Below are 15,320 nucleotides of genomic sequence, written 5' to 3'. Positions count from 1 at the left end.
TTTTAAGTGACTTTTCATTTTCCCCATATTTTTGTTTATATCTTGCTTTGCTTAACAAGATAACACGTAACAATAAAAAGTATCAGATGTTATTCTAGAAACTTGGAAGAGTATTTAAGGATTTTGGGGGATTTTCCCAAACACAAAAACCTAAAAAAACAACTGCATGATTATAAACGACCCAGTATACAGAAAAAGTAAGTATGTCGGAAAAAGTAAGATCGCAGATGGAGTGTTAACTACTTAATTCACGTCGTGAATTTAAGATAATAAAATAAAGGCTATAATACTAAAATATCGAATGAAATTAAGCAACTGGAACAAATTCGAAGATGTCGACGCTACTCGATCTTGAGATTCCTAAATTCTGTTATTGCCTACCAATAACAATGGAAACCGTGTTCGCAAGTCGTCTGCCAGACGAAATCCGCTAGAACCGTACGATCTAAGACTGCGACATTTACGTCGAATGTATTGAAAGAGGAAAAGTAAATGGAACGGGATGTACGAGTAGCTTGGAACAAAACGAGCAAACCGTCTCGTTCAGGCTTCCGTTTCCGACATTTCCGGACCGTAGTCAAGGTCATCTCCGTTCTTCCATCAGATCGTCCCACTTATTGGCACCGATTGCATAATCTCCCGTGTTACCTCCTGGCAAAACTAATTTATTACTCAACGATCATCTCCGCTCGTCCGATCGACTATCGCCGGTGGAATGAGGATGTCCTCTATACTCTATACCCTTCCCTGGTATTTCGCTATACACGACCCCCTTGATTATGTAAAAGAACAGTTTGTGTATGTCACGCTAAATATTATACATATACACACGTGGACCTGAACGATGTTACATCGAGAGAGCGATCATCAGACACCCGACGCGTTGTAAACGCGGCTGTGCTTGACAGCCAATTTCAAACCATTTCCATGGTCAACTAATCCAACATCAAATAGGGTCAAGTTATTTTACACTCCGTTATTCATAGTTGAAAATCATTCATCGCTTGGACCGTGTTGGTGAACGTTTTAAACTTTGTCTTAACGGAACTGGGTTAATTTTATATACCATATTATACAATATTATATTATATATTAGGTCGTCCGAGAAGTTTCTTTCGTTCTATAAGGAAATAATGGATGCACAACATTTTCCATTTTATATTACTTTATCGAATTACGTACGATCCATTTTGTTCTATCAAAATAAAGATCATAACACTGGACAGATTAGATTTCATGTTTGTATAAAGATGCATCGTTGTAAAAGACGCGTCTGTAAAAGAAAGACACTTTTCGGACAATCTAATACTATAGCGCGGGAGGTAATGCAAGGTGTTAATTATAATCAAAGAATCGTGAGTTATTTTACTATTCATTGTGTGTTGAAGTAATTTTTATTTCTTTACTTCGCGGTCGTAGAATTTTAGTTGTATGATACACAACGTATGTGATTAAACGTTACGTGTTACGACTTTTTAGAGTACTTTCTATACTAGTGGCTATTTTGTTGAAATATTTCAGATATTGGAATTAAATTTATAATTTCTGATCGAGAGATTGGGTAATAGTTACTTTGTTATAAATTGTTCAGATTATTTCGAAATAATATTCACATTCGAGAATTACTCGTCATAGCTTGCAAATATTCCTGAATTAATTATTACCCAATCTCCACCATTCCATTGTATTTATCGTTTGGAGTACACGATTTGCGGCTTTTGAGTAAATCTGGTTAAAATTTTGCTTGACTAGCAAACAACGAAGACAAATAATAAATACCTAATGGTCTTCAAAGTACTAAATACAAATTTAAATAATAATGTGTTAAAACAAGGAAATTCATTCAGAGTTTCCTAAAAATTAAATATTCTACGTATTCAATTTATTATTTATATAATTTATATAATCAATAATACGAATAATTTCAAATAGGAAATTAACTCCTACTCTGCTAATTATTGATTAAATTTAGTTTGTATTCCAACGAATATGTAAACGGAACTGATAGGAAATTAAATCAATTAAAACTGATTAAACAATTGTACTACTATGTTTAATATGTAATTAACGCTACATGTATTTAAAAATGTTAATAGTAATAACGAAACGAGGATATAGGAATTGTTACTTTTAATAAACGTCATAATCAAGAATAAATAATGAAAAACATGTATGTTCACACGCGTTTTAATAATTCACCCATTATTCTAACAAGCATATTAACAAGGTGTACCAATTAATTAGATTTTGTCGCGATAATGAAATCAGAAAGGTTAAACTGAAATGAACCTATGTGAACAAAGCAGCATTGTTTAGAAGCTATTATCATGCACAGACGACTTGATATCAATCTTATAATCTATAATGTTATTTTAGCTTTTAATTATAGGCTGCATTCTCGTGTAACGAATAAATGCTAGTTTTTACTTCAATTCCACGTGCGAACACGTTTCCTTAAGAAGCAGCAATTATTATTAAAACTTTAAACGCAGATTTGTGAAAAGAAATCATTGTTTATAAAATCAGCTATTTATTAGCATTCGTTATGTAAACTGTATCATTAATGGTAGTTTTACCTCACGCTTATTGCTTTTAATTTAAGAACTCTGTCAAATCTAATATTAACATTAAATTAAACAAGCAAGTATCACATATCTTAGCAGCTTTGTTTAGGTATTGGAAAAAAGAGAACAAATAACAAAATATAAAAAATTGAAAATGTCCTTTCCAGACATATATTAATATCTTATTTTACTAAATGACTTGAAAATGATCAGTGGTAGTGTCTAAAGTGGAACAATATTTTACGAAACATCCTAAAAATTTCGAAGCAACTATTATACTTTTTAAAGCTATTGTTATTTTTTTTTAAATCATTCAAAATGCTGCCAATGAAAGACTGAAATCTTTAGGAAAAGTTTGCTACCTGTTCATTTCATCTAATAGCGAAATAAAAACAAGTCACTAATTCTTAATGGAAAATTTATTTATTATATTATATTATATATTTATTATATTAATATATATTATATATTATATATATAATATGCAATATACAATAATAATATATAATAATAAATATTTTGGAAACGATATTCGAAAATAACGAATAAAAATGATTAAGAATACTAAAATGAGTATGTCATAGAAAACATTTTCTTAGTTTGATCAATCATCAACAACGCATCTGTTTCATTAGGCGGATAAAATTGCTTCTACATCATAGGTACGAGAATTTTTGATTACATAGATATATAATCGAAAGTCAGGTGATTGTACTTTGTGATTATCGGATTTTCGATAAAAAGTGTCGCTTCACCGTAGTCAAAATCAATAAAAGAATTTCCCAAACGTGTCAACCGCGCTTTTATCGAAGTTTTAATAAATGAATGCATCGTGTGTTCTCCTGATACCATCCTTATCAGGTTATCAGTAATCAAATACGCCTGATGTGTTAACATACGAAGGATCTCAAGAAATTCTAACGGCTGAACAAATGTGACTTAAAAGGACACAATTTTTATAATGCATCCGGCTTGAAGAAGCATTTTGGTACTTCCGCTCGAAAAAATCAGTAAAAGGAACTTTGCATTTTTCGCGTTTTTAGTCAACTTTTTATTTCCAAACAATCTTCTTGAAGAGGCCAGCAATGAAATACGATCGTGGCCGAACTGCTTCTTTTCAGCCTCATATTTATTCAACAGGTTAGACGGAACGAGTATAAAAGTGTTTACACTTGTTGAATAAGACACAAAATTAATGTAGCTTCTATTTTCCGCACTTCGTCTACTTCCTTCAAGAATCTACTTCTGCAAGTAAAGTTCTCTTACGTAAAAATATCTAAGCACATCCATCAAATATGTATAGAATCGTTTAAACATATTACTTCTCCATGAAATTTAGAAAATAAAATTAACGAAATAAAAATTATCATATGAATTAAACTTTGTTCAAACTTTTTAAGAGAATTACAGTAGTTTCTTCCATATTCGAATCTCTATATTAATATCCTACGCTCCCAAATAGCTTTTCACTTTTTCTGGAAACCTTGTCTAAGTTGTATCTTGAATTGTAGCTGAGTCGTACTTTTGAAATACATATAGAATATGTATGATATGTTTTTCATATTTGCAGAATGATTGTTATTAAAATGCAGAATCAATACTTGCGAAGATTGATCAAACATATAAGAAATAATATTTAATTTCGTAGTGAGTCAACGTTTAGTTTATAAGCGACGAAGATTCCATATACATAGGTTTTACACAGATTGAAACTGCAAACGAAAATAATCAAAACGTACGTTCTTACATTAAATCATCCGAAAAACTCGGAGAAAGGCTTTTGAGGTACAAAAGAACGATTTATGTTAAAAAATGTATGTAATCAAACAGTCGAAAAAAATAGGATTTTTAAATATTGAAGCTAACAATTTTCTTAAGATCAGAAAAGTGGTTGTTTCATTATTCGAAAAGTTCCATTATCCGGACATTTTTGTCCAACTATCAGATTAAATGTGAGATGCTTTACTGCATTTATAATAGAAATATAAATTATAATTCAACAAGTTGTAAGATGTAACTTGCAAAATACATTTTTCTAAAATTGTTATTTTAAATAATAATATATAGTTTAAGGAAAAACTAAATGACACAGTTTCGATAAAAATTAGAAATTGTAATTTTAAATATTGAATTAATATAGATATTTAAACATTTCTATACGAGCATTTGTTTGAAATAAGAAATTGGAGGAAAAACATAACGAGTGATTTCTTTTGTAGAGAAAGAACTTTTTTCAGTTAGAGAATAAGATTAATGGGATTTTTACTTTCCAATTTTATCCTGTTTTTCTTGCTGCAGCTTTTCTTTCTAAAATTGTGGGCAATTGTGCCTGCATGATGGATTATATCGATTCGAATGCAGCAAGCGATAAACCAGGTTTTTTCCTTAGTTTCTATATTACGAAATCAATCATAGATGAAGGGTTACGCGTATCTTCGAAAGTAAATAACATTGCCTTACGTCAAATGTCCCCATCGTTTAATTAAATCGTCATATATTCGCGATATTCTAATAACAGCCAATAAATTTCTGAGATATTGAAGGATATTGAAAGATGAATGGCTGATTCTACGTATAAGAACTCATAAATGAAATTTCTGACATTCTACCTCACAGATTCCACCACAAACAACCTCGGGCTTGTTGAGTCATATGTAGAACTCGTTATGTCATAAAATCTACATACTACGTAATTTCTTTTTTCAAGAATTAATCTGTTATAACCATAATCTGTAGGAAGATTTCCTTATATGAAAAATCAACCTTCTAAGATTATAGAATAACATTTGAATATATAGGTATACTAACACGATAGATCTCATCACAAAATGAATTCTGCTTCGCTTCCCTCGCATATTCGATAACATTCCGCACAAAATTTTTGACCTTGGTCTCGTTCTAAAATCAAAAGGGATTATTTTCATCGTACATTTGTCGCTGACCTATTTCAACTCGTATTATTTACCGTTTTCGTTCATGGTACGAGTACAAACGAGCAACAAACTTGTACGACTTTCCCTGTAGTCGTAGAGGCTAGCCGAACCGGAGACACGTTATTTTCCTCAAATAATTCCAATCGTTATTGCGACAACTTGACGACGCAATAAACATTTCCACTAGACATTCGTTCTGTCGACAAATGGTACCAACTCGAGCACCCCGCGTCATTTAGAAAATGCACCTTCCTCGGATATGACCCAAGAGGATTTGGGTCACGAAATATAGAACGCAGCCTTAATTCATGCATAAAAATATGTGCCCAAGAAAATATTCAGCTTTTTTATATTTACATTTTCGCCTCGATATAGCTCGAGAAGCCACTCGTTCCCTAGGGTAATTTAATTCGTACTTGAGCACCAGATGAATTCGTGAAGAAGAAATCTGATTACACGGACTTTATACATGCTACTTAAGACATTTTATTACATTACATGAATATTAGACACGATAGTATGCGTTTCTTACTATTAATATTAGGAAACATTAAATAACTGAGCAATACAACATAATTGCAACGAACTATCTGTAGAGTGTGATTTCTACAAATTTAACTCAGAAATTGTTTTATAATAGTTTTCTCGCTTAAAACTCGTGTAAGTTCGTGGCCAAAGTTAAAGTATTTAAATAAAATGGAAAAGTATAAAATATTAATATTATTGTTTATCGATCCGTTTATACTTTATCGTATATTTTTGTTCATAAACAAATACTCATAACATGACACAATGCTATTTCGAGTAATTTGACAAATTTGCTATACTTATCTATAAAAACACAGTTTTGCGTCTATTCAAAATTAATTGAAGAAACAGTTGTAAAACATATATAACTTATTATCTTGGCTAAAATAAATATTACTATAAAAATTGTACCTAAATTTAAATTATTTAATGAATTCTATAAACGTAAGAATGATACAAGAAATATGTCCAAGGCCCTCTTTCACAACTGGATTAACATCATTAGCGAAATATCCCAAATTATAAATTAGAAATCATCAGTATTGATAAACACACTTACATAAAAATAATAAATTTTGTAATAGAACAAATGAAATTTTACAAGTAAATTTTACAAATTATAGGTAAATTATTCGATTATTCTATTTGATGAAATATTGTAAAATCACAAAAACAGTCCATAATCTAAAATTTGAAACCTGTTAATTCACCAATATTATTAGTTAATAAACTATTGCGCAAAAGGACCCAAGAATATATATACCTCGTACGTGTCGTGAATAACGTAATTCTCCAAAATATGAAATTATTCCTGTGACAGAAGAGTGTAGTAATATGTTGTTTAGTAAAGAGTGTTGAAATGGGCTAAAATTGAAATTTATAGATCTAGTTTTAAACTCGACGTTTGTTTCCATACATTTGATTCGTCTTTATTTGTAGATTGTAGGGCACGTTTATTTGTTTTGTACGTGTACGTTTAGATGTACAGTCGGGCACAAAAAGATTCGGACGCCGTGCAAACTTAATCTCCAAGTTCCACATTTTCAGTAAATGTGCAAGGATAACAAAAATGTATTACATTACATTATTTACTCTATATAGATAACAATAAAAAAAGAATTTTTGAGTTATTATTTATAGTTGTCTAAATATTAAACGAAACGCTGAAAAATTGTCATTTTTTATGTCACAAAAAATTTTTGACACTAATACTAATTATACACATAAAACTAAATAATTAAATTATACACGTTAACAACTAAAAGTGATAATGATTAGTCACAAATATCTAGTCGGTTATCCCATATGTTCGATCACATGGTGTATCTAAACATAGGTTTTGGTACAGTGAAAATAAATTCTTTTAAATAATCAACGCTGATTTATTTCCATTCTACTTCCAAATCCTAATTGTTTCTTAACATACACTATATATCACGAATTGACTTTTTCTTTTCCTAGTGAAATACATATTATACAATTTGTTCGGGACATACGGGATATGCAATGTGTTCCCAAAAACCCATATTATACAATACAAATATATATATGTATAAATAAATATATAAATAAATATATATAAATATAAATATACCTATGTATCTAACCTATGTATCTAAACATAGGTTTCGGTACACAATTTGCGACTTTTGGTTCATTGCGAACATTCTTTACAAATATTACATACAAACACCGGCACTACTTAATGGAGAATTAAACTAAGAAATTTCTGAACGTTTATCTTGCGTCCGCAACTTTTTGTGAAATAAATATTCGCTCTTTATCAGTATTTCGATTAATATTTAGACATTAGTAAATAATTTGAAAGGTGTTTTTCTACTGTTATATGTATATAATAATATTATATACAATAATATATATATATAACAATATTAATAATATAATAATATATAATATATAATACATTATATACTATATAAATATTGTTATATATTATATAAATATTATTATAATCATTCACAATGAAGTAATTGTATATTATATCTGAATTTACTGCAAAGCTGGTATTCTTAAAAATGTTTATAATTCTGTATAGAACAATTGATGAGTATATAGATATATATGTAGATATTATGATACAATTTTATTAATACAATTTTGTTGGTCCTCGTACATTTACTGAAAATATAGAGCTTAGAAATTAAAATTGTGCAGTATCCGAATTCTTTTGCGTCCGACTGTATGTATGTGGTATACAGTCTGTGGAAATGTTCAAGATATTTGAAAGGTCAGTTTGCTTACAGGATTAGAAGATATGCAGAAATATGTGAACAATCGATATGGGACACTGATTTGGAAAAACTAAATCGTTCCAATATTTGTAGGTTGCTCTTATATATAGATTATATTCAGGTAGAAAGTCAGTGGAGATAACTACATTGACAATTCAGTAATTTATGAGAGAATTAAATTCAAAATAATATAACTCTCATTTCTCTTTTTCCTTTGTACTCTACACCGATTTTCCGTTTTTAGATGAAAAATTGAGATTATCATATGTATTTTAGGATATAAATTTATCCGCTAATTTATCTGTTAATCCTTAAATAGATTAAGAAAGAATTTGTATCGGGTTTGTGAAATTTTTGACAAATTGTTTTAACGATATCATGAAATATAAGGAATGTAAGACACCAAATGTTTAAAAGTAATTCTTGAAAAGAAGAACAAACTCATCAATTGTTCCATACAGAATTATATACATTTTGAAGAATAGCAGCTTTGCAGTAAATTGAGATATAACATACAATTACTTCATTGTGAATGATTCAATTTTTACAGACATTCATTTTGCAACGAATTTTGCAACGAATATGGAAAGAAGCAGATATTTTACAATACATTAATAATTATTATAATCTGATAAACAAATATAATTTTTGCCAGTTCTGCATATATACATTTTAAAAAAATCATCACTTATTAAGTATACTATTGTATAAATTACAATGTTTATTACACTCATTAAAGGTAAGGAACATTGTTATGAATTAGAATCTAATCATATTATGAATTAAAATCTAACATTACTGTGAAATTATACTTTGTAACAGAAACTCAAATAAAACAAAAGCATCTAAAAGCGATATGTTTTATTACCCATTATGTATAAACCTAACCTATAATAAATATTCCTTAATATTTTTTATATATATATAATAACTAAAGTTAATACATATTGCGTAAGTCATAATACCAATTATACAAAGCGATGACTACCATAAAGTTTCAACATTTAGCTCATTTAAAAACAGCCCAATATCTTATTTCAATCTTATCATTTTAACAAATTACATGTATCATAATTTTTTCCAAAATTAACTTTTTTTTTTAAACTTTGAAGAAACAAAAGGTTCCTTGAACGATTCTTTTCTTAACCACAGCTAAGTCAGTGCGCGAGCGCGGTTACCCAGAATGAGCCCCCGAAGGATGCACTGACCCGGACAATTCCGGAGCTAACCTCCCCTACCAACATAAAACGCGACTGCTGCTGATCGAAATCGGCCTACCTGTGGATCGCCATTCGTGGTTCCGGTGACGTGGTATGCCCGCGACATCCGAGAGCTGTCGGAACCTTGAGAAGGTCGCAGGAAGACAGATGATGCCCATATTCACGACAATTCCAGGTGTAACTGCCACGATCGTCTTCCTTTACGGATTGCTGCCTTCTGGGACCGGCATTGTCACCTGTACCGCCACCACCCTCTGAGAGATAGCGAATTAGGGGACGACGCATCGCATGAGGATTCTATTTCACCGGCACATTCGAAATACCGCCGCGCGAAATTAACAAATGCCTCGATCTCCTCGTATTCGAATGAATCGACAGATATCACGTGACTATGACAATAACCTGAAATAGTTTGTCTAGCAGATCGTTCAGCAGGAAAAATCTGTAGCAATTTCTGTCAAGTGTTTCTGATTTACACGGCCGTTTCGCTTGAACACTACACGTCGATCACGTTCATATTCCGGAACGACGTAATCGCGGCACGAGTCCTCGCGAGACTATGTACGTACTTCTTGCGCGAGTGTTTACGACCATACACCCCCCACCCTCCTACCCTACCACTATTTGTCTTACCTGCCACCCACAGTCCTGAACCGTACCGAGCGTCAAACGTTAGCCGGTAAGGTGGCTAGCTTTAAGGGGTTGATAGTCGTATTCTGTATTATCGACTGCTTTTATAGATGTCATTACTAGTCTTTGTTTTAATGTTTCTCATAGTATAGCTAAGTGCAATATACTTATTGCGTTACTATTAAATTAATTGTGTAATAGGTGTAGAAAAGAAGTTGTATAATAATATAATAATATGTATCCATTATCTTGTAATTATTTAATGAACTATATACATAAATGCAACTTCTATATTTTGGAATAATTTTGTATTAATTTATGAAGTTAGAAAAGAAAATATGGTATTTTATGTTTCAATCATGTACTTCTTTATTTTATATTATACGTTATATATTATAGGTTACGTGAACCATGCAGTAGTGATTAAGGTTTTCAAACATAGTACCTTAAATGCATTAACTATGTTTATCACAATTGAAGCAATAGGAAATTGAAAACACACGCTCAGCCATTAACCTAAAAAAGTATTCATAAATAACTACTGAAAAATATACATATTGGATGAAAATTACTCTATCCTTATTTCCTTGATATTTATTTAACATTTAACATATTCATAAAAATATTTATCCATAAAAGTAACAATTTATATATTTGTTTAGTACTTGTATATTTCCTAAATTCTTCTTGTTCAGCAAATGTTTCTAATAAAAGTATATGCATACAAAATAACCAACTCTGATATGAAAACCCACATCCGGTATACTAGAATTCACAAACTGCTTTACAAGCAGTAGATAACGAGATAAGATTTACATTGTGCTAACAAAGTATCCATGTAAATAATTTTACATTGAAACAAAAGATGTATTACTAACGTTATTAAAAGTATCAACACTCCATTGTTCTAAATACACTTTGATAATGTTTATGCACCTATGACATTTACGTCATAGGTTTAAAATAAGTATGTACTGCAGATGATATTACACAATGACGCTCTTGTGACATTACTTGGTAGGTAGAATGCAGTAGAAGAAACATCTTATGATTTTTTTTGATACCACATTCACTTTTACAAGTATACATTTATTGCTACTCTGGTCAATAATTTAAATAACAGGAAACCTTTTAACATTATGGAAGCTGCGTTGAAAGTTGGAAGTTTCTAAATCGAATTAAAAATTCGATATCAGAATAAATAGACTAAATCAAAAAATTACTGTCTGGTGTGTTCCAACAATAATTAGCATAATCAGTCATATATTGCTAACGATGAAAAACAAAATTAAGAATAAATTTCGAACCCACACCTGTAAGGAAATTACAAATAAGTTCTTCCTTTAAAACGTATCTCTCTGCGAACGCGATTTAAAGATTTCAAGGACGACTAAGGCATAGATCATTACAAAGTCAATTGCAAAAATATCTTCAACGAACACATATATTATGAAATATGTATATACATATGTATATTACCCACGTAATCGATTTTTAATTACAAGGCATATAAATGCAATATAAGGATCAATTGCGTAGTCTGTAATTAAAGCTTCATTATCATTAGATGATAACATTCTTAAAAATTAGAGCAATTATATACGGCAAAATTGTAAAATACAAAAAATATATTATTGCTATCATAATTTTTTGATTAAGAGGAAGAAGCAAGAAACATATTTCAAAAACGAATGGAATTAATTTTAAAATAAAGAATGAAATGTCAAAAATAATAGTATCGATCCACATTAAAATGGTAACTTGAAATACTTTCCCCTTCTTGTTGTAAAAATTATTTTAAGATGAGATACTAAAAAATATTTATACTAATTACTTTTATTTCCACAAAATTCTAATATTTCAAGGTTTCTATACAAAATATATAATTTAAAAAATATATATAACCATTACAAAAATGTTATGACACTCTTACCTTGGTCTATATTAAATAATTAATATTTATAGTAGGTGTAAATTTAATTTTAGTATTCACTTTTGAATTCAATTAAGTACTCACTAGTATATTTCTCTTTTTTCAAACATATACTTTTTATTATCATTCGTAAAAATATACCATGATACATCAATCATGTTGGCTTTTACTTGAGTTTAATTTAAAAAATAATTCATTATTTTGTGTTAGTTATCTTTGAAAATAAAAATAAAATCAATGTCTATGTTATATGTTACATCTATATAAACTGATCAAGAGCAGTGTGTTATTTTTCTCAATCCGCTTCAAGTTGAAACTTGAAACCTTCCAAACTTTCGTAATCAATGTTATTTTTCAGGTAAATATTCATAAACTTAAATATCACTTATAGTATAACATGAGTAACTATAACATGTCTTTTGTAATAGAATTAATCTATTTTAATTATCAAATTAATTACGTATAAGAAGTTTAGGATAAGATATATTTAATAATCACTAGTTGTGTAATAACTCATATATTAGGAAGAAGGAAGAGACCTTCATTTAAAATGTGTTACATAAAGAAAATGGTCCTTGAGAACAGAGAGCTGACAATATGAGATCATTGACGTACATATATATGTAGACTTACAAACTTCAATCATTACCATGCACGAATTGATGACCTTAGTGGCTCATAATCGCGTGGAAGTTATATATATGTACATATGTTAAATTATAATTTTAAATTGGGGTCCTTAATAGCTCTCTAATGGGTTTCATTAAAAATTAATAAATACTTAGCAGTCTATTGTTTTGTACTCGATATATCACACACCTTGTGAAGAATCATGTCTATTCTTAACCCACAAGTGTGACTCACTTTCGTTTATTATTTCTCTGCCTCTGTATGCTCCACAAATGGTTCGTAGTTGTTAATCAACTACACTACTTTCAGTGACTTAACTTGAACTATGCATAATATTGCGTAGGTGGTTAGAGAAAAAAAGATTTCATTTCGTCAAACTTGAAAAGCAATTACAGTGTTTTCCAAGGATAGAAACGAGAGTTCGCTATAAAAACTACTATTCTATACTAGTTGTGTAGTGCAAACGAGTTCTGTGCTTTATTGGCTGGATATAAATCAATAAACACTATCTTTTGACAGAACAACGTTTTATTATTCAAAGATAAACGTACTTCTAAAAGTTCTGGTCGCAGTTCCACCACAGTTTCACAGTAACGGAGATCTTTTCCTGGGATGTCTGTAGGATTGGCGCATAAAATAGTGAATCGCGCGTTAAAGCAAATATTGAATTTATTTGTCGATTTGCGTAGTCATAAAATATATCGACCGATATTAACAACATTGACAGATTTTCTTAACAATTGCATAAGAATAAATCGAGAAGAGGATGAAATCGGATGTAAATTCGTGATCGTAGATACCTGAAGCGCGCGCGATATTATATGCTTCAATAGGAGTAATTCTTAAGAAATAAATGCAAAATATAAAGTTATATAAATTTCAATACGCTTTTCAGTTCTTCAGATAGAATGAAATTTAATAAATTTCAGATGAAATTAATCCATAACGAAAACATAGGAGGCAGTACGATTATTTATGTTCGTACAAAAATAGTTAATATTCACCGGTGTTAGATTGTCCTTATCCGCAAAAAAATCGATACTGTAAGAATAGAGATATAGACAGGGAAATGGAGAGAGAAAGGGGTAAAAATAGAGGAAGAAACAGACAAGTTAAAATAAAGCAACGAAAGACAGTTTGACAATGAAGGAATGTTTTGAACATAGCACCACGTTATATCCTTATCACTATTCACGTACAAGCTAAAAAACCGTATTTACTATGGCAGGTATTCGTACACGCGTGCACATGTAACCCGTAACTCCAAAGGTAAGTGAACTGAAGAAGAGGGAGAAGAGAACGTTGAGAGGATATATCTGGAATGGATCACCAGCGACGTGTTGCGACAAATTACCTCCGATTTCGAAGCTTACGCGCTAATTGATGGTTCGCAAATGACCAATTGATTAACTGGAACCCGGGACTGCGTTCTATGTGCAACGATGCACACGCGTGTATACGCACTTACAAAAACGTTTACCGCTATGCGCGTATACGTGAGAACGCGCGTATATGTAATTTTGTCTCTACATAAGTAGGCGTAACGTAACCAGTACGACGCCCGTACCTGTTAACGTGGCTGTTATTGCGTAACGCACTATAGTTGAGCTAACGTCGGCCGTCCCTACGTTACGAACCGATCACCCTATGGATAGGTAATTCACGACCAAGAGGAAAGGGTCGTCAAATGCACCTGTACACGTGTGACCATGCGTGCAGATACGCAAACGAGCCGGGTTGCATAAGTGTAGGCGCATGCTATGCGCTCCTATGGACACTTGACACGCACGCGCACACACACATACATACACACGTGTACACGGTCTTTTTAAATTTTTAATTCGTTAAATACATCTATGAGTTGCGGCAAGAGGTGCTCGCTTTCCATATACTCGGCTCTAGCAGCCGATCTGGTGAAGCATCGAGGCGAGGCGGAATACACGCATCCAGGCGAACATCCCCGTCGACGGCGAACGACAGATCGCGCTCCTCGTCGACGAGCTTGACAAATTTTTGCACTCCGTCGATGTCGAGTGACACCGCGCTCCTCGATTCGGTGTCGCCGCGTCGATCGAGCAAATGTCGCTCTCCGACTTCCTTTCCTTTTGCTGCTGCTGTTGCGGCGAGTACTTCATCACTGTATCATCATTGGAACAATTAATCAGCATTGTATTTTCTCATGGTTTCCCCCCTAATTCGACCATAATGATGTAACTATGGGAATCACATGCGCGTTTCATGCAAAAATTCTATATACGCGGAAGCATCGAAGGAAGGAAGCGTTTCACCCGTCACAGTTTCAAAGAGCTACGCTACGTGTGCTAATTATTGTAATTTATCCGCGACTTGCTTTCATTGCGTGTTTATTATCTTTGAGAGTTAATTGATCAGACCTTGCGTGCGTCTATGATGTTCACAGTTTATTTGATAATATAACATTCAGTTATATTTTATAAGATTTGTTACATTGTTTAAAAACAATCTATGTACCACCTCTAATTTTGACATAATTTGATAAAATAAATTTAAATAAATAGTTATTTATTAAAATTATATACCATTATTTCTTAATGACGCTATAAAAAAAAAATTTGGTATGTCAAAAGAAAAAGATATCTATAAATCAGTTT

The 15,320-nt window shown here is 31.2% G+C and overlaps 1 protein-coding gene across 1 annotated transcript in view; it reads right to left on the bottom strand.

Annotated features, from left to right (window-relative positions):
- Window positions 1-10,054, bottom strand: part of LOC132904908 (rap1 GTPase-activating protein 1) — a 256,345-nt gene extending 246,291 nt beyond the window's left edge. Inside the window, exon 1 of the mRNA XM_060955732.1 lies at window positions 9,556-10,054. Within this exon, the coding sequence (XP_060811715.1) occupies window positions 9,556-9,782 (227 nt within the window). The 5' untranslated portion in view covers window positions 9,783-10,054. The remainder of the gene's footprint in view (window positions 1-9,555) is intronic.
- Between the last annotated feature and the right edge of the window lie 5,266 nt (window positions 10,055-15,320).

Source organism: Bombus pascuorum, chromosome 3, assembly GCF_905332965.1.
Source record: "Bombus pascuorum chromosome 3, iyBomPasc1.1, whole genome shotgun sequence".
NCBI classification, from domain to species: Eukaryota; Metazoa; Arthropoda; class Insecta; order Hymenoptera; family Apidae; genus Bombus; species Bombus pascuorum.
The sequence above is the reverse complement of the archived record's forward strand: the minus strand, read 5'-3'. Positions and strand labels throughout refer to the sequence as shown.